We start from the raw sequence: 17,886 nt of genomic DNA on the forward strand, positions 1-17,886 counted from the left end.
ATGTATCCCAGGCTGCTTGAGATCTTCCTTCTTTAGCCTTCTGAGTGCTGGGTACAAGAGTGTGCTACTATGCCCCAGGGTTTTCAATTTTAAAAAAATTCAAAGTGCTATTACAATATTCCAAATTTTATCTCAGCAGGGATGAAGAACATCAAACTTTTGAGTAGAGAAACAGAATATAAGGAATTTTCCTCACACTTTGATAACTTAAGTAGAACTGATGTATATTCACTATTACAAAGTCTTTATAGTTCTACACTTGGATCTTTTTCTTAACTATGATCCAGCATGCTCAGGGAGACAAGAATAGGTTATTTAAGATTATTATTTAAGGTTTGGGAGGTTCAAGGCTAGCCTGGTCTATACAACAAGTTCCAGGCCAGTCAAGGCTACATAGTGAGACCTTGTCTCAAACAAAACAAAACAAAACAGAAGAATCTAACCAGCTGAGTGTGGATGCACACCCATGTACTCCTGGAAACATTGGAGGCTAAGGCTAGGGGGCTTACCTGAGCTATATCACAAACTTTCAGGCTAGCTTGGGCTACACAGCAAGATCTCCTCTAAAAAAAAAAGAGTGAACGAATTCCAGGTTAAATCATTATCCTTATCTCTCTCATTCTAGAGAAAAGAGATTTGCTTCTGTTCCCATACAGCATCACCCTTGGCAAGAACCCCAGAGCTCCTTCAGCACTTGGGGTGTGGGGCTTCTCGGATCCTGAAACAAGGGAGTTTAGCTCAGGACCATTTCATCCACAAAACTGGCCTTCCTGGGTAAGCTGCTTTCTCTGTATAGACTGGTGCACCAGCTCAGAGCGGTGTACATGCTCATTGGGGGAAGACAAAGGATACACAGCCAAGGTCTTGTGTGGTTTTCTTTATTTTTCTAAAGCTATGCAAGTAGAAATGATTTTTCTCTTCTCTTCTCTTCTCTTCTCTTCTCTTCTCTTCTCTTCTCTTCTCTTCTCTTCTCTTCTTTTCTCTTTCTCTCTCTCTCTCTCTCTCTCTCTCTCTCTCTCTCTTTCTTTTTTTTTTAGGACAGGGTCTCACTGTGTAGCCCTGGCTAACCCAGAACCCAGAACTCACAATGTAGATTCAGCTAGTCTCATAGTCATAGGAATCAGGCCGGCTGAATTCGGGATGAAAGGCCAGCACCACCAGGACCAGCCTAAATGATTTAAAAAAAAAAAAAGACTATTGAGCCTTCAATTCAAGGTCATTCAGAAAATGGCAGATTATGGATTGAAAGTCATTGCTGTGCAACTTCCAAGGGAGGGAGATATTCTGGGTTCTCTAGTCATCCAGAGTTAGATGTCAGGGACCTTCTCACCACAGGGGCCAGCTGGCGGCCCCCCTCCCAGCCACGAGGACAGAGTACAGGAGTGTTAGAAGGAACCTCTGATCAGGCTGAGACCCAAAGGTAACACCGAGGCAGTCCCGCACACCCCGACCTCACAGGCCCCATTCTGACAGCAGCTATCTCGGCAATTAACACCTGAATAAGCGCGGTGTTGAAGAAAGGAAAGCCAGCACCCAGCAGTCTCATTAGCTGCACGATTTGGCGGGACTAAAGGGAAGGCGTCTTGCTTGGGGCATGGACAGAACCAACAGCGTCATTATTATTTTTACCAGCCCTTCACTGTGAGTGAATGAGACACACCCTCCCTCCCAAGGCCAGTGATTGCGACAGAGCCCTCTCGCGCCAGAGAGCTGGTGACGCTGCTACTGACAGCTAGCAGGGCAGAGGCGGGGTTTGGGGGGCGGTAAGAGGTACAGGGAAGTGTGCGTGTTCCGATCTGTGGTGGTGGGAGGCGGGGGGGGGGAGAACTCTACCCCGGGCCCCAGCAACAAGGGCGGGGGACACCCTGTCCCTCCCTGGCTTACTAGCGCGCGCCCTGGGCTCAGGCACTCCGGGCTTCCCTGCGTCATCCGCAGCCAGGGCGCCCGCCGCGATGCTGCCATTCATTTCTCCCACACTGCCAGCTAGAGCGAGCCTCCAGGGCTGAGGGAACCGCGTGGAGCGACTGGCGCTTTGAGTCTGGATTTTTGGCGCCAACAGCGGGGCCAGGGTTTGTGGGGAGTCTACTCTGCTGCGCGCCACGGCTGCGGTGTTAAGATCCTTCCGAAAGGCCGCATCGCAGTGTCTGGGGAGAGACCCAGTGGTACTCATACCGGGGCCAGGTATGGGGGCAGATAGGGACAGTCCAAACCCGACACACAGAGGCCAGATCAGACGCACAGACGTAGACTGACAGATGCAGGGACGGTCGAATACAAATTGACCGACTGCTGGAGACCTGCGAGCATCTAGGATGCAGGGACGCGCGCGCCGAGCACGGTGGCACCACCCCCAGGCCCGAGCTCTTCCCGCGCTCCGGTCGGCTGGTCCCTTCCCCTGTCTTCACGCGTATTCCACCCTGTCTAGGCGCCTTTCAGAGTCCGGGCCGTGTCCACTGCCAGTCTGCCCGCCGCCTTCCGAGGCCCCGCCGCGCCCCCCTGCTTTTGGCACTCGGCTCCCGGGCGCTCTCCCCTGGCCGCGGCGTCCGACCCTCCCCTTTCTCCCCTAAGCCCTGGGCGACCCGCTCTCGGCTAGCCCTCCTCTGCACCGGCCGCTGCGGTCCCCCCCCCGGGGCCCACGTGGCGGCCATTCCGGGCCACACCGCGGGAACCTCCCACGGCGGCTTCGCTCCACTCCAGGGATCACCGGGCTCGCTCGGACCGCTGGGCCCCGCCTCTTTCCGCTGGCCGGTGCCCGCCCCGCCTCCACCGCGCCCCGCCTGCCGTTCTCTGCCGCAGTCGGGCGCTCATCGTCATTCCGCTCTCGCCGCCGCCGCCGCCCCCGCCCCGCCCCCGCCCGGTCCCCGCCGCTGCCGCCGCCGCCGCCGCCGCCGCCGCCTGCCCAGCGGCCCGGGAGGCGGAGGCGCGGGGGAGGAGGCCCCGCTCGGCTCCGCAGTCCCGGATGCTGCATGACTTCATCCTTCCGCCGGCTCCCCTGCTGAGCTAGGGCCGGTCCGGCAGCTAGCCTCTGCCCGTGCCCCGCCGCAGTCCCCAAGCCCGCCCGGTGCCCGCCATGTCCGAGATCCTACCCTACGGCGAGGACAAGATGGGCCGCTTCGGCGCAGACCCCGAGGGCTCCGACCTCTCTTTCAGCTGCCGCCTGCAGGACACCAACTCCTTCTTCGCCGGCAACCAGGCCAAGCGGCCCCCCAAGCTGGGCCAGATCGGCCGAGCCAAGAGAGGTACGCGGCCCGGGCCCGGAGTCGCCGCCTGACCCAGAAACCCTTCGCTCGGCGTCCCCGGGCTGCCGTTCCCCGTCAAGTGGCAGCTGCTCTTGCCGCAGACCAGCGCAGCCAGCTGCGCACCCGCCCGGGGTGGGGAGGGTCCCCGCTGTGGAGTTGTCCCATTCTTTCCCTCTCCCGGGAATACAGTGTCCCGGATTCGAAGCTCGCCACTTCTGGAAAAAGAGCCCTGGCTCCCTGGCCGAGGGGGAGGGGCCGCTTAGGGTATTTGGGGCCGCTTGGCACTGGGAACGCAGGATGGTGGGCCGATTCCTCGGGCTGACATGAGTAGGTGGATGTTACTGGGAGGGCAGGGAGGCCAAGGGTTCGGTTGTCTTGATCGTTTGCACGGGGAGGGGACTCCCGGGTGCCAGTCTCAGGACAGGGATTCAGGTGGAGGAGAGGGTTGGTTACCCCAGGTGGCAGTTTCATCCGAGCCCAGTTTGAGGAGGGGTCTGTGTCGAAGGGAGAGGTTTCCGATCAGTCTAGGTGGAGGAAGGCTCAGGTGACGGGAGGGCTCGCACTGGGAGTCTTTGGAAGAGGGGTGTTCCCGCACAGGGAGGAGGAGGAGGAGGTTTGGTAGCAGGCAGCAGGGTCCGCAGGAGAGTTCGGGTGGGGAGGGCATGGTTTTTCGAGTGGTGTCGCGGGAACATAGGCGGTAGAGAGTAGATCTGCGCGGGGCGTGAGGACACGGGCCCCCCGCTCTCGCCGCCGCCCCCCGAGACCACGCGGGCTGATGCGCTTTCTCCCTGCGCAGTGGTGATCGAGGATGACCGGATAGACGACGTGCTGAAGGGGATGGGGGAGAAGCCTCCGTCCGGAGTGTAGACGCGCCGGCTCTGGCGGCGGGCTCCGGGCCCAGCCCCGCAGCGGCCAGGAGCACGGGCCGGCGATGCGGCTGCCGGCGCACCCCCGCCCGGGCCGAGGTGCCTGCGGGCGGGGGCTGCAGGGCCAGGCCGCCGCGGGGTCAGTGTTGCTACCGCCGCTGCCAGGCGCTCCGGAGCTGTCCGCTTCAGCACCACGGCGGCGGCGGTAGTGGTGGTGCGGACCAGCCCGGAGCCCGCCGACGCACTCATGCACTTTAGAACCTCGGGCCGCAGCTCCACCCCGCACACCGGAACCGACACAGAGACCCACGGCCCCCCAGCCCAGCCCCTCCCGCACGGCTCCCCTGCCCCGCCCCTCCTCCGATCAATCTGGTCTGCAGCCCGGGCAGCTGCGGCGGCGTCGGACTGCGCGGCCAGGGAGGTTTGGCTGCATATTTGCATGAGCTTCCTACCCACCTCAGCCTAGCCCTCCGGGCCTTTCCTCGACTGTATCCCTGTCTGGCGTGACCCCAGCCTCTTTCTAAGGGACTTCCTCAGCACATTTGTATTTTTATATCCGATTCTTTGTTTACCGGCTCCTCTCATGGTTTGTGCCCTTCCCCCACAGCCTCCGCCATGCTCTTCTGCGCCTGGCAGATAGGACGGGTGTTGAGACTGGGACGGGACAAGCCCCCAACATGGTAACTAACCACATGGCCAGTCCGCCCAAACCTGACCCCAGGAGGCTCATTGGGAGGCTCCTTCCTCCCAAGGTATCACCTTCTAAGGGCCCAGATCTGATTTTACCTTGGACCCCTTCACGCTATCCCTGGGAACCCAAGTGGGGACTGCTCAGTACCTTTGGATGACACCTGTGGACCTGAAGATGTTTTCAACCCAGGGTTGTCCTTTGTAAAAATGTTTCTCCATCCTCAATGTAACAGGAGTGTGTGAATAAACACAGACCTCCGTGTGTGTGAGTGTGTGTGCGTGTGTGTGTCTGCTACTTCAGTCTGCTGGGAGACAGGTGTGGACAATCTTGGGTGCAAGTTCCTGGTGGGGAAGGGTCACCGAGTGAGCACTAGCCAGGTACCCTTGTGTGGGAACGTCTTAACTATATGGCCTCCTTAAGTACATGCTTAGCCTAAGCAGGACAGGTTGCCAGCATTGGGGCTGGGCTGGGATCAGAAGCATAAGCAATCTAAATTCAAGATCCTTAGCCTCTTAAGGATAAATCTACCTTGGATGGGAATACCCAAGGCCAGCTGGTTTGCAGAGGAGCCGTGTTGAACTTTACCCCAAAAGATAAATCACAAAGTCATTCAGTATGTCGGAGGAGGTGAGAAAAGCCTGTAGAAATAAGAAACCTGGAAGTCAGAACCTTGGGGTCTGGGAACTAGTTGGACTCATACTGTATTGGTTGACATGGGCTTAATCCCACCAGCACTGTTTACGCATGAGACCTCTGGGATTTGAGAACCCAGTAACCAAGTCCTCAGCCCCAATTTGGGGATTCCATCTCCCTGGGAGCCTAATGCATAAAGCCAGGGAGGCTTGGAGACCATGCTTCCAATCTCACAGATGAATGGCGTTGAGGAAGTCCTCATTATCTGAGTCTTGCAGGAAGCAGGGTGAGGCAGGAGGACTGGGGGGTGACAAGATCTGGGCCCCCAGGCCCAGCTGGGCCACAGTGAGCTCTCTGCCTTTATGCATGACGTAAAAGTGGAAATGAAAACCACTGCCGTAGGTTGTATGCCTCAGTGACCAGCCATAACGGGACTGAGCATAGTGTCTGGTCCTAAAGTGGGGACCCGCAGAAGTCATTGAGATGAACCGGCCTCCAGGGACCAGCACCCGGCTCACCTGCAAGGCAGACAGAGAAGCCGTCAGTGTGGAATCATCTCCAGGTTCTCAAAGGTCAGTACTGCCCACAGTGACCTCCTAATCAAGCCTTAGATACCACACTCTATCCAGTAGCTCAGGCTTTCTGAGGCAGAGTAAGCCTCTCTCTGCCTTTGGTTGTGCTATATGGGGCTCAATTCTGGACAGGGAGGAGCCTAGTCCCGCAGGAGGTGTTGCTTTCCTGTTGGCCACTCACTTTCCCATCTGTGTCACGGGTCTGGAACCTGGCTACTTAACTCACTCTTCCCTGTGTCAAACCAGTACTTGTGAGCCTGGCCACTCCAGTCTCATCTGTCCTTCAGAAAACCATACTTGCGAAGTTTCTGATTTTTGAGTCCTTCCGGCCTCTTGAAGGTTCAGCCCCCCCACCCCTCCCCAGCATCTTGATCTGCTGCCTTTCTGCTTCCTCACCTCACTCAGCACCTGGTCCACAGTGTGGATCCCTTCAGAAGATACGTTCCAGGGATCCCGCTCCCCAGCCAGCAGGGCATCCAGCGTGCCCTTCTCAAGTACAACATCAAAGGAATCCCTAGGGAAGTCCAGTGCCCGCGCATCCATGGTCTCCCAGCGCAGACTGGGCACGTGGGCATAGCGAGCCCGCATGGCTGTCACCACTACTGGAGAGTAATCCACACTGGTCACGTTGGGGAAACCTCCGAGGAATAACTCGTAGCTCAGCGCGCTGTTCCCGCAACCTGCCATGGGGCGGGGTGGGTAGCAGAAGGGCTAGGTTAGCTTTGGTTCTCATGTTCCACGGGTATTTAATCACTGTTGGCCCCATTTTCTCTCCATTCACCCCCTGACCCCACACCAAGTATTTAAAGCGACAGGGTATAGAAGACAGTTGAGCTTTGGAATCACAGAGACTTGGGCACAAACTGTCTCTCATCCTCAGCTGTGTGGACTAGGGTAAGTTGCTTCAGTACCAAGAACTTGGAATTTTCAATTAAGAGAATGACAAGAACAGTCAGTAGCTAGCCTGCCCACAGACACAATGCACTAAACTTAAGAGCTGAAATCATCTGTGGAGTTGCTGAAGGAGCTTGGAACTCAAGAGTTCAAAGATTTGGATTCTAAGAATTCAAAGATTTCTCAGTCACAGAAAAGCATTTGATTCTGGGGCTCCAGTTCCCTCAAATTCAGAATGTGTACAATATTGGCATCATTAGGACCATAATACTGTTACCCTAATGATATCTCTAACCTCTTAGAGGCTCTTAGAAGATAGCAACCCCCGGAAGATGTCACGTTAGGGGTTATAATCTCACGTTGACGTTCAAGGCAGAATTACTAAACTGAGGGAAAACAAGGTGGAGACACGCAGAGAAGTAGGCTGCTAGGAACTTCAGATGCTGACTACAGCCTCTCCTCAGAAGAGGTGAAAAGCAAGCAGTGTCTTGCGGGGTGGGGTGGAGAGCAGGGGGGGTCTGCGGTAAAGTGTCTACAATGCAGTCTCTAAGCTAAGCATGATGGCACACCCCTTTAATCCTAACACTCGGGAGGCAGAGCCAGGTTGATCTCTGTGAGTTCGAGGCCAGCCTGGGCTACAGAGTGAGATCCAGGACAGGCACCAAGGCTCCAAGAAACCCTGTCTCAAAAAACCAACCCCCCCCTACTCCCCCCCACCCCCCCCACCCCCTACCCCCCCACCCCTCCCACCCCCCCCACCCCCCCACCCCCGCCACGACCAACAACACAAGAACACAGTCTCTAAGAAGGCAGGGACAGGAGAGGGAGGTGGAGATTATGAGAGCAGATACACAGTCGCCACACCTGCTGGAAAGATGCAGTGGTCTCCTGCGGCCGGTCTTGGCCTAAGAATGGGGCTAGACAGCAGCTCTTGGCAGGTCCCACACACGGATCTCTCCTTCTTGGGACCCAGACTGCTTTGAATCCTTATTTATCTGTGCCATAGAATCCTGAGATTAGGAATTCAAGGCCAGCTTCATCTACATAATGAGTTCCAGGCCAGCCTATGTTACATAACAACATCATGCCTCAAAAATCAAAAACAAGCTGGGCTTCGTGGTGCACACCTTTAATCCCAGCACTGGTGGGTAGAGGCAAGTGGACCTCTGAGTTCCAGGCCAGCCTGGGCTACAGAGTGAAATTTGCTTTAAAAAAAAAAAAAAAAGACTACATTTTAAAAAGTACTTTCTTTTTAGATAGGATGGCTATATAATTGAGAATGATCTTGAATTTCTGATTTTACATCTGTCTCTGGAGCCCTGGGATTTCAGATGTGTACCGCCATTCCCAGCTTATGTGACACTAGGAACTGAACCCAGAGCTTCCTGGATGTTAGTCAAGCACTGGACCAACCAGCCCTCCCCACCAAATAATTACAGTTAATAGTCACTGAACACTCAGTATGATGCTAATTGGTAAGAATCATCTGTTTATTTTCAATACAGATTCATGCACAACTAGTATTTTATCACTTCCAGTTTTTAAATACAGAAATTGAGGAAACGTAGATAAGGAACTTTCCAAGGCTGCAGAGTCAAGAGTCAGAGTCAAGGAGCTAGAATTTAGGTCTACACCTGTTTCACTCCAAGCCAGAGCTTTTAAACGCCATACTCAACTGCCTTTGCCTCAGTTTTCAAGAGGCCCACTCCAGTCCAGTGGTGACCCTCCAGCTTGTGTTACATTAGCATGATCAGTAGGCTGTAATTCGCTATGTAGTTATTTCAGAGTTCTCATTGCCTCTCCCTGTCTAAACAAAAGAACTAGAAACTCTGAAGTCAGAGAGCATCCTGTTTCCTCACATGTCACTAACAGCAGCAGATACTGTGTGTTCCCCCCAGACCCCGGTAGCCTTTTATAAGTTTTGTTATGTACCCAGGTTTTGGTATGTATTTACTTCTAATGGTTTTTATCTGTGATGCTTCAGGCTGAAATTATTCTTGGGGAAATTCTACCTGAGATCACAATTTTGTTTATTTTCTTGCCTTTCCCCATTCTTCTTCTTTTTTTTTTTTTTTTCCTTTCCCCATTCTTACCAGTTTCTCCTGGAAGTTACTACTGGAAGAATGACTTGGATATGAATCTCCTTCTCAGGATTCTTTCTGGGGAACTCAACCTAAAACAATGACTCACAGTAGAATCAGTATCTCTTTTTATAAATAAGGTTTGGGGCAGTTACAGTGACTCATACCTGTCATCTCAGCACCTAGGAGGTAAAGACAGACAGATCTCTATGAGTTTGAAGCCAGACTCGTCTACTAGTGAGTTTCAGGCCAGCCAGGACTACATGAGACTCTGTTGCAAGCGGAAGTTTTATTAGAGAGCATCAGTTCTTTTTTTGTGTGTCTACTGGCATAGCAGAACTGCGTAAGCCTAAAATATTCATTATCTGGTCATGTTTAGAAAGGTTTATAGACCCCTAATGTTCAGTAACTCTTAATACTTGTTCCTCAGCTTTAGAAATTGATTAAGTAAGTTAGAAGGGCCCAGCATTGCCAGGTGCTCTACTCATATTTAAGATGAGATGTAATATAGGTGACTCCCCAAATTCTGAGTCCGGTTTTTAGATATTGAAGATTTAAGCTTTCTGAGAACCTTAACTTTTACATTTAGACTTTTCATCCCTCCTATCCAGAAAAGGAACACTTCCCAGTCAGCTGTGGAGATTGCTGGAAACAGTCCTGAAGCCTGGTGCCCATCCACGTCCCGACACTTGGGAGGTAGAGGTGGAAAGTGGTTGCAAGTTCAGGGTTAGTCTGTCCTAATTAGTAAACCTCAGGCCTGCCAGTCTACATAACAAGGTCCCATTTCAACAAAAGGAAAAAAAAAATACCTACAATCTACCTTAGACCTCCCTGGAATTGGAGTCTCGGTATGGTACCTAGCTTGCCAGTTAATTTTGAAAAGCACTAAAGTTTGATAAACAGAGCTCTATGATAAATCTACAAATAAAAACAATACTATATAACTACAAATTCAAGAAACTGTTTACTTCTAGTATGGAGAAGTTATGGAAAAACTACAAGGAAACTCTGAAAACACATGAAGCCTTTTGCCAGGTATTGGTCTAGATAGTTCACATGCTCATCTAGTCACTAAAAAGAACCTTATATGAAAGTCGGGCAGTGGTGGTGCACACCTTTAATCCCAGCATTCAGAGACAGGAGGTTCTCTGTGAGCAATGTCCAGGACAGCCAGAGCAGTTACACAGAGAAACCCTGTCATGAAAAACACTCCTCTTCCCCCTGCCAAAAAAACCTGATGTGTAAGTTTTCATTTCCTTATTTATTTTATGTTTTGTTTTGTTGAAACAAGGTCGCTCTATGTAGCTGTAGCTGTACTGGAACTTGCTGGGTAGACCAGACTGGCCTCGGATTCACAGAGGTTTGTCTGCCTTCTGACTCCCAGTGCTTGAGATTAAAGGTGTGTGCCACCACACCCAGCTAAGTTTTCATTTTCTTAAAGCATGGGAATAGAGGCTCAGAAATGTAAAGGTTTTGTGCAAGATTCCAATACCAGCTAAGCCAAGTTTCTTACATTAACTACCTGATCCCAGAGTCCAAATTCTTAGCCACTAGGTTATACGTTCTGGTCCTGGTCATGTTCTACTCCCAAACTGAGTAGGCCAGACACACACATTATATTGTTTATACTTTACATATATGCTCTATGTGTAAGAGATATCATTTTTATCTTTATCAAGTATTTCAGTTAAATGTATACCGGCTTTAGAGGCAGAGGCAGGTGGATCTCTGTGAGTTCCGATACAGACAGTATTACACACTGAGACCTGTCTCAAACAAAACAAAATGTATACAAGCTTTTACTGAACAAAATTTTCAAAAACTGTATTTGATAGTCAACTCTACTCATTCAAACTCATCCTAAGAGTTTCCAGCGGCTGACAGTGGGGGAGACACCCCAAATGGCACAGCTGGACCTCACAGAGATCTGCACCGTAGCATCTCTTTTTGAGAGACGACACCTACCTCAGCAGCAGTTCCCCGCCACACTCCGAGGGCGTTATTCTACCCTACCAGTGTTTAGAACCACGTTTCAGCTAGGGCTCAGAGAGGTGGTAACTGCCTTTACCTGACAATAGCTCCAGGTACCCACTGGTGAGAAAAGAAAACTAGATGTGATGCTCGAGGCGCCTGCACAGGACTTACTCCAGAAAAATTCGCAATCCCATGTCTAGACATGGAAACGGAAGCACACAATGGATTCATGACTTGTCCTAGGTTACACAGCCAGTTATGTTGAGACTTGAAGTAGGTCCACAGAGATGAGCTCTCGGGTGTGCTAGGCTGCCTCCAGTGTTTGGGACAGGGTAATGCCCCTCTCTGGGACACTGAAGGGCTGTCTTTTTTCCAGAGTACTGACGATCTCTCATTTCTGTTTGCCCTGGCTAAATACAGACGGATTCTGAAGGCACTGGGTCTTGACTCCGAAGCGGAGTGTCCTCGTACAGGAGAAAGCAGAAGGGAAGAAAGCGGTTGAGGTCTGGCCAGCGATCCCTGCCTGGGACAGCACCGGGACTACCCACCTAGCACGAGGATTCGGTCCTCAGGACACAGCTCCGGCTCTAAGAGGGCACGGAAGGAAGCGAAGTCCCCGAACCACTCGTAGGGTCCAGAGTCGGCCGCATCTTTGTAGCGCCGGTCCCAGTATTGGACTTGGCAGTACTGGAAGTTCCGCTCGGGCAACTCGGGAGGGGACCCCGCAGTCCGCGGAGAGGCCATGCTCTGGGCTGCGCCGCGGCCGGGGCGGGGCTTAGGAGCCCAATCGCGGAGGGAGGAGATGGGAGGAGGAGCCTGCGGCCCCGCCCACCCCTGCAGTGGCTCTCCACGAACACGTGGAACTTCCGGCGTCTCCTAAGCTCTGTTTTGAAAATCTTCCGGCTGGGAAGCCGAGTTCTTTGGCGTCCTAACGTACTGCCCCTCTCAGCTCGATCCCCCTTTCTCGTGTCAGGCTCACCCAGGCTCATCACGGCGTCCTCTCGTGTCAGGTTTCCCTTTCCATTAAGAAGCCTGATTAGTGAGAGATTCCCTTCCGAAGGCGTTTGGATCGCCCGAAGGAAGGCGAGAGGAACGCAGAAAGCAGCTTTGCCCGCTACCGTAAACACAATGACTCGACACAGTCCAAGTGGGAAATTGGGCTTGGAGAACAGAGTCCTGAACTGCTATTTTCTAGGCAAACGTTCTGATATGTTAGCGTTTATGTGCTCTGTACGGTACATACACCGAGAAGTGTGTGGATTCTCTTATTACAACAGCATGTAGTCCTCCAAAGGAGATGCGTTCTGAGCGCCAGCTATCTTATCCCATTCAGGTCCACAAATCCGTATTAGAAATATTTCTCACCACTACATGTTATAAGCACCAAATGTGTATGCACCGAATCATCTTTGGCTGGAAACCCTGGCGCCCTAAGCCCGATTAGAACAAGTAAACTGCAATGGAATTAAAAAAAAAAAAAAGAATCTTGTTACTCGGATCAGCGTTTCGTTCCAGAGGGCGCGCGGGGCGGGGAGCGGAACCTAGTGTCTTAGGGTTGCTTTTCCCTGGTGGTGGGACCGCAGGAGTGGCGCACCGTCAAGATGGCTGCTGGCCTGCGGAAACGCGGCCCGCCGGGTCCCGTGGCCCAGCCGGCGGGACTCTGGAAACAATGGCCACAGCGGGCCTGGCAAGAATGCTGCCTTCTGTTGCGAGAGCCGCGCTACACACTGCTGGTGGCCTCCTGCCTTTGCCTAGCAGAGGTGGGCATCACCTTCTGGGTCATTCACAGGGTGGCATGTGAGTGCACTAAAGGGGAGAGAACTGGAGGGAGGGAGGGAGACCCGGACCCTCGACCGACGCAAACCGGATTACAGAGCCTTCATCCATCATTCAAACCCTGCCCTTTACCCGAGCCCCAAGCCCGCTTCCCAGAAAAGTGATCATAATCTCTCTCCCATAAGGAAGGGAGGTGATCCTAGAGATTGCCCTCTGCATTCAGAATCCAGCCTGCTAAGCCTGCTAAGAAAGCATAAGCCGCAGGGGAGTCAGTTCTGGCCAGAATTAATGTGCTGTTGCTGCTGCTTGTCTGTACCCTTAGACAGTCACTTCCCCTCCCAGATCTGTTTTTTTCATGCATTTAATTCTTATGTCTTGAAAGTCCTTCTGAAGAATGAAGAATTTTGTGACCACTTAAGTTCATTAGGTACTACTGGTGTCTTTTTTCCGGGATCAGTCTACTCTTTTTTTTTTTAAGGGTCTCATTTTGTAGTCCTAACTGGCCTGGAACTTGCTATGTAGACCAGGGTGGTCTCAAACTCAGATCTGCCTGCTTCAGTCTCCCAAGTGTTGAGATTAAAGGTGGGCACCATACTGGCTTCATAAAGACCCTGGGTTTTTGTCGTTCTTGTTGTTTTTGTTTTTTCTTAATGAGAGTAAGGAGCATTCAAGAAAGATACTCACCATTAACTTCTAGCCTCATGTACACATATATGCATACACACCCACCCACGTGTGCATATGCACACACAAAAGAGAGAGAGAGAAAGAGAGCAAGCATTTTTCCTTTTAAGAACTGAAAAGTCGGACCGGAGAGCACTGACTGCTGTTCCAGAGAAACCGGCTTCAATTCCTAGCACCAATATTCCCAGTCACAACTGTCTGAAACTCCAGCTCCAGGGAATCTGACACCCTTACACAGAAATACAGCAGGCAGAACACCAATGCATATATAATAAAAATAAATAAGTCATAAAAAAAAAAAAGCTGGGTGGTGGTGGCACACGCCTTTAATCCCAGCACTCGGGAGATGGAGGCAGGCGGATCTCTGTGAGTGTGAGGCCAGCCTGGGCTATAGAATGAGTTCCAGGAAAGGCGCAAAGCTACACAGAGAAACCCTATCTCGTAAAACCAAAACAAAAACTGGAAAGGAAGCTAGGCAATGGTATCACACGCCTAATCCCAGCTCCTGGGAGACAGAGGCAGGTGGATCTCTAAGTTCGAGGCCAGCTTGGTCTATAGAGTGAGTTCCAGGACAGCCAGGGAAAACAAAAACCACCGCTGCCCCCCCCCCCAAAAAAAAAAGTGAAAAGGAGAGAAGTGTATGACAACATGGTACCCAGGCTTGTGGTACTATTCAAGGAACCCAGGAAGGAGAGTGAATTTGGAGTAGGAAGAAAGATCATAAATTCAGTTCTAGATGCTGAGTTTGAGATACCTGGATTCATGGGACTAAGGGGATGGCTTAGCAGGTAGTGTTTGCCATGCAAGTGTGAAAAACAGTTCAGGTCCCCAGTACTCTACATCAATGCCAGGCAGGCATGGTGGCCCACCTATAATCCCAGCACCAGAGAGGCAGGGCAAGGGGGTCCTTGGAGCAAACTGACTAGCTAGACTCTGATGTACCATATGTCTGTGTATGTGTACACATACACACGTGGTAGAAAGTGATGGAGGAAGACACCAATTGTCAACCCCTGGCCTTCAGACGCACGCACGCACGCACGCACGCACGCAGTACCTGGGATCACCCAGAGAATGTACTCTGTGCAGTTAGATAAGGGGTGACGATGGAAGAAGCCCTGGGAATAAGAACCCTGTGCTTTGGCAGTCTGAAGACATGGGGGTTAGAGGCAGGCAAGTCCTAGATTCAGAAGTAACTGGACCATGTCATCTTCTTCCAGACACAGAGATTGACTGGAAAGCCTACATGGCCCAAGTGGAGGGTGTCATCAATGGCACATATGACTACACACAGCTGCAGGGTGACACCGGACCTCTTGTGTGAGTGCGGATAGGGATTTGAGGAGACTGTGATGGGCTGGGAGGGCACCAGGTTGATTGCCCTGGCCTAGGCTCACAGTCCCTTTCATCTCCCAGCTACCCAGCTGGTTTTGTGTACATCTTTATGGTGCTGTACTATGCGACTGGCCGGGGCACGGACATCTCCATGGCCCAGAACATCTTTGCCGTGCTCTACCTGGTCACCTTGCTACTTGTTTTCTTGATATACCACCAGACCTCCAAGGTGAGTCTATGCCACGGGCCCAGCCGGCCCTGGCCTGAAGTGGGGCTGGGGATGACTCAGGTGTGGGAAGCTGACCTTGGCGCCTCCCCCTTTAGGTGCCTCCTTTTGTCTTTTTCTTCATGTGTTGCGCCTCTTACCGGGTCCACTCCATCTTTGTGCTGCGGCTCTTCAATGACCCAGTGGCCATGGCGTTGCTCTTCCTGAGCATCAACCTCTTCCTGGCAAACTCCTGGGGCTGGGGCTGCTGCTGCTTCAGGTCAGTGTCTCGCTCTTCTGGCCCCCTGTGTCACCATGGGCATTTCCATTTCTCCCCGGTGTTCTGCGACAGAGGCCATAAAGAGTCATTAGGTAATGTCCATCACGCTGAGCCTCCCTGAACAAGTCCAAGGTCTGTAGAAAGTCCCTCTTTCCCCTGGTTTCTTCCCATTTTGGCCCCATGGCATCCATTGTTGGAGCTGGCCCTTGAACACTGTGAATGTGTTGCTCAGTTTGTGTTAGTTAGTCTGGACATGGGGAGGAGGTGTTAATCCCTTCCTCTCAGCCTCTTCTCTGGGTGGGAGCCACATCCTGGTGCTTGCTGGCCTGGGGAGAGACTTCTCTGGGGAGGTGGGTGTGTCTTCGCATGGGGCACATAGTCCTGGAGCTGATCCTCCACCATTCCCTCCTCGACCCTTTCAGCCTGGCCGTCTCTGTGAAGATGAACGTGCTGCTCTTCGCCCCTGGGCTGCTGTTCCTTCTCCTTACTCAGTTTGGCTTCCGAGGTGCCCTGCCCAAGCTGGCCATCTGTGCTGCTGTTCAGGTGCCTCTTCATCCTCCCTTCGCGATGAGAAAGAGCCACTTTCAGGTCTCCTCAGAAGCCAGCAGACAGAGTTTGGAGTTGATTCTGAGCTGGGCAGCCACTGGCTCTGTGCTTTAGTTTCTGTGGCATTCTGTTTCATTCTATTGGATTTGGCAGGCATCTGAGAGGCTTCCTAGAGCTGCCTGCTTAAGACCTGGTGAATCAGCTGGGCATGGTGGAATGCATCCTTAGCCCTAGCACTTGGGAGACAGAGGCAGGTGGATCTGAGTTCAAGGCCAGTCTGGTCTACATAGCAAATGCCAGGCCAGCCGGGCCCCACACAGGGAGGCTCTTGAGGAAGGCAGTGTGGTCACCTCCTTCCTATGCTGCTGCCGTGGGGTCTGGCTCTGGCAGTGAGGGGGCGTAGGAGGGGCTTCCACCCCACTGTGTGCCCCTAACGATTACCCTGAAGGTAATCACCCTGGGGTGAGCCTTAGCATCTCTGCTGGCCCACCCCCGTCCCCAGGTGGTGCTAGGACTGCCCTTCCTGCTGGAGAACCCCATTGGCTACCTGTCCCGCTCCTTTGACCTTGGCCGTCAGTTTCTCTTCCAATGGACAGTGAACTGGCGCTTCCTTCCTGAGGCCGTCTTCCTGCACCGTGCCTTCCATCTGGCCCTGTTGGCTGCCCATCTTACCCTCCTCTTGCTGTTCGCCCTCTGTAGGTGGCACAGGTAAGGAACCAGGGCGACTATCATGGGACGGTTCAGGGAATGCAGTGAAGAGTTTAGGCCTTAGGAGCTACTTGGGGGAGATGTTAAGTTCATGGTGGCTGATCTAGAATTTGGCACACAATTGGGGCTTGCTAAATCTCTCACTGACTTCTCTTCAGAACAGGGGAAAGTATTCTGCTGTTGCTGAAGGTTCCTTCCAAGAGGAAAGTTCCACCCCAACCCCTCACACCTAACCATATCCTTTAAATCATGGGAAAGTAAGTTTTGATCTGTCCAAGTGCAGGTAGAGGCTTAGTCTGTTGGCCTCAGATGCCAGAGCTGGCTGTCATGGGAAGAGGCAGGAGCCCATTCATAGAGCCTGTCCTCTGCAGCACATACTGCATTGAGCACCTTACTCATCCTAGCATAGTTTATTCTGAATTGTACACACAGGGCCAGCATTGTGGGTGCGTGCACTCCTCTTCGTATTGTCCTAAGATTCCGTACTCCTAACGTGTAAAATCCACCTGAGTTGGGGAGGTCCTCGGATTAATTTTACAGAGGAAGAATTAGGGCTAGTGAGGGAGTCAAACTCCTCAGGCTTTACAGCACCAAGCATTCCTGTCGCCCTACTAAACTGAGGAACAGATCCAGAGAGGCTTGTCCCGGGGCATGCATGTGGGAGTGGCCGAGCCGGGGTAGGGTGCATTCCGACCCCAGAACTTTGCCCCTCCTTTTGAATCCTTACCCTCCCCCCATGCCTGCGCAGAGCCTTAACCACCACCTCACAGATTGTGTCCACCCTCTTCACCTCCAACTTCATCGGCATCTGCTTCAGCCGCTCCCTCCACTACCAGTTCTACGTCTGGTATTTCCACACCCTGCCCTACCTCCTGTGGGCCATGCCTGCACGCTGGCTCACACACCTGCTCAGGTACTAGCCGGGACAACCTGGGAGAGGGGGCAAAGGTTCGGGAACTCCTCCCCCCACCCCGAAAACTATGGCCCGAGAAGGAGGGGGGGGTGGTCCAGGGCCTGAGAAGTCCGAGAGCCGCAGACCTGGAGATGGGTAAGATCCATTCCTCACTTCCAGGTTGCTGGTGCTGGGACTCATTGAGCTGTCGTGGAACACATATCCGTCCACATCCTTCAGCTCGGCCTCCCTGCACGTCTGCCATGCTGTCATCCTGCTGCAGCTCTGGCTGTCCCCTCAGTCCTTCCCCAAGAGCATCCAGCCTAGCAAGAAAACTCACTGAAATCCACCTCATCCTTCCAGGACCCGCCCAGGATCATGCGTGCAATGGACTCTGTGTTTAGAATAAACCTTGCCAAGTCCACCTTTGTGCAGCCTACATAAAGGTAGTGGTTGTTCATGCCTAGGCCATCTTGTGCCTGGATGCTGTGAGGTGCATCTTCCCAACAG

At 52.7% G+C, this 17,886-nt stretch overlaps 3 protein-coding genes across 4 annotated transcripts; 2 read left to right on the top strand and 1 right to left on the bottom strand.

Moving 5' to 3' along the window:
- Positions 1-2,933: 2,933 nt before the first annotated feature.
- On the top strand, positions 2,934-4,248 carry Camk2n2 (calcium/calmodulin dependent protein kinase II inhibitor 2). Its single transcript, XM_006987757.4, has 2 exons — positions 2,934-3,239; positions 4,036-4,248. The coding sequence occupies exons 1-2, from the start codon at positions 3,071-3,073 to the stop codon at positions 4,104-4,106; spliced, it is 240 nt and encodes a 79-aa protein (XP_006987819.1). The 5' UTR covers positions 2,934-3,070; the 3' UTR covers positions 4,107-4,248.
- Positions 4,249-5,472: 1,224 nt separating this feature from the next.
- Positions 5,473-11,785, bottom strand: Eef1akmt4 (EEF1A lysine methyltransferase 4). The gene is made up of 3 exons (XM_006987756.4): positions 11,499-11,785; positions 6,398-6,681; positions 5,473-5,947 (listed from the first exon to the last, which is right to left on the bottom strand). Exons 1-3 carry the CDS (start codon positions 11,692-11,694, stop codon positions 5,660-5,662), a joined length of 768 nt encoding a protein of 255 aa, XP_006987818.1. The 5' UTR covers positions 11,695-11,785; the 3' UTR covers positions 5,473-5,659.
- A 736-nt stretch (positions 11,786-12,521) lies between these two features.
- Alg3 (ALG3 alpha-1,3- mannosyltransferase) lies at positions 12,522-17,800 on the top strand. Of its 2 annotated transcripts, none has more exons than XM_076548566.1 (9): positions 12,522-12,747; positions 14,631-14,730; positions 14,827-14,974; positions 15,070-15,230; positions 15,653-15,773; positions 16,279-16,484; positions 16,643-16,718; positions 17,252-17,397; positions 17,557-17,800. In XM_076548566.1, exons 1-9 carry the CDS (start codon positions 12,552-12,554, stop codon positions 17,717-17,719), a joined length of 1,317 nt encoding a protein of 438 aa, XP_076404681.1. In that variant the 5' UTR covers positions 12,522-12,551; the 3' UTR covers positions 17,720-17,800. The 2 variants fall into 2 exon arrangements, with proteins under 2 accessions (XP_076404681.1, XP_076404682.1); XM_076548567.1 differs by having other exon boundaries at positions 12,522-12,710.
- The last annotated feature ends 86 nt before the right edge of the window (positions 17,801-17,886 follow it).

Source organism: Peromyscus maniculatus, chromosome 12, assembly GCF_049852395.1.
Source record: "Peromyscus maniculatus bairdii isolate BWxNUB_F1_BW_parent chromosome 12, HU_Pman_BW_mat_3.1, whole genome shotgun sequence".
Classification (NCBI taxonomy): domain Eukaryota; kingdom Metazoa; phylum Chordata; class Mammalia; order Rodentia; family Cricetidae; genus Peromyscus; species Peromyscus maniculatus.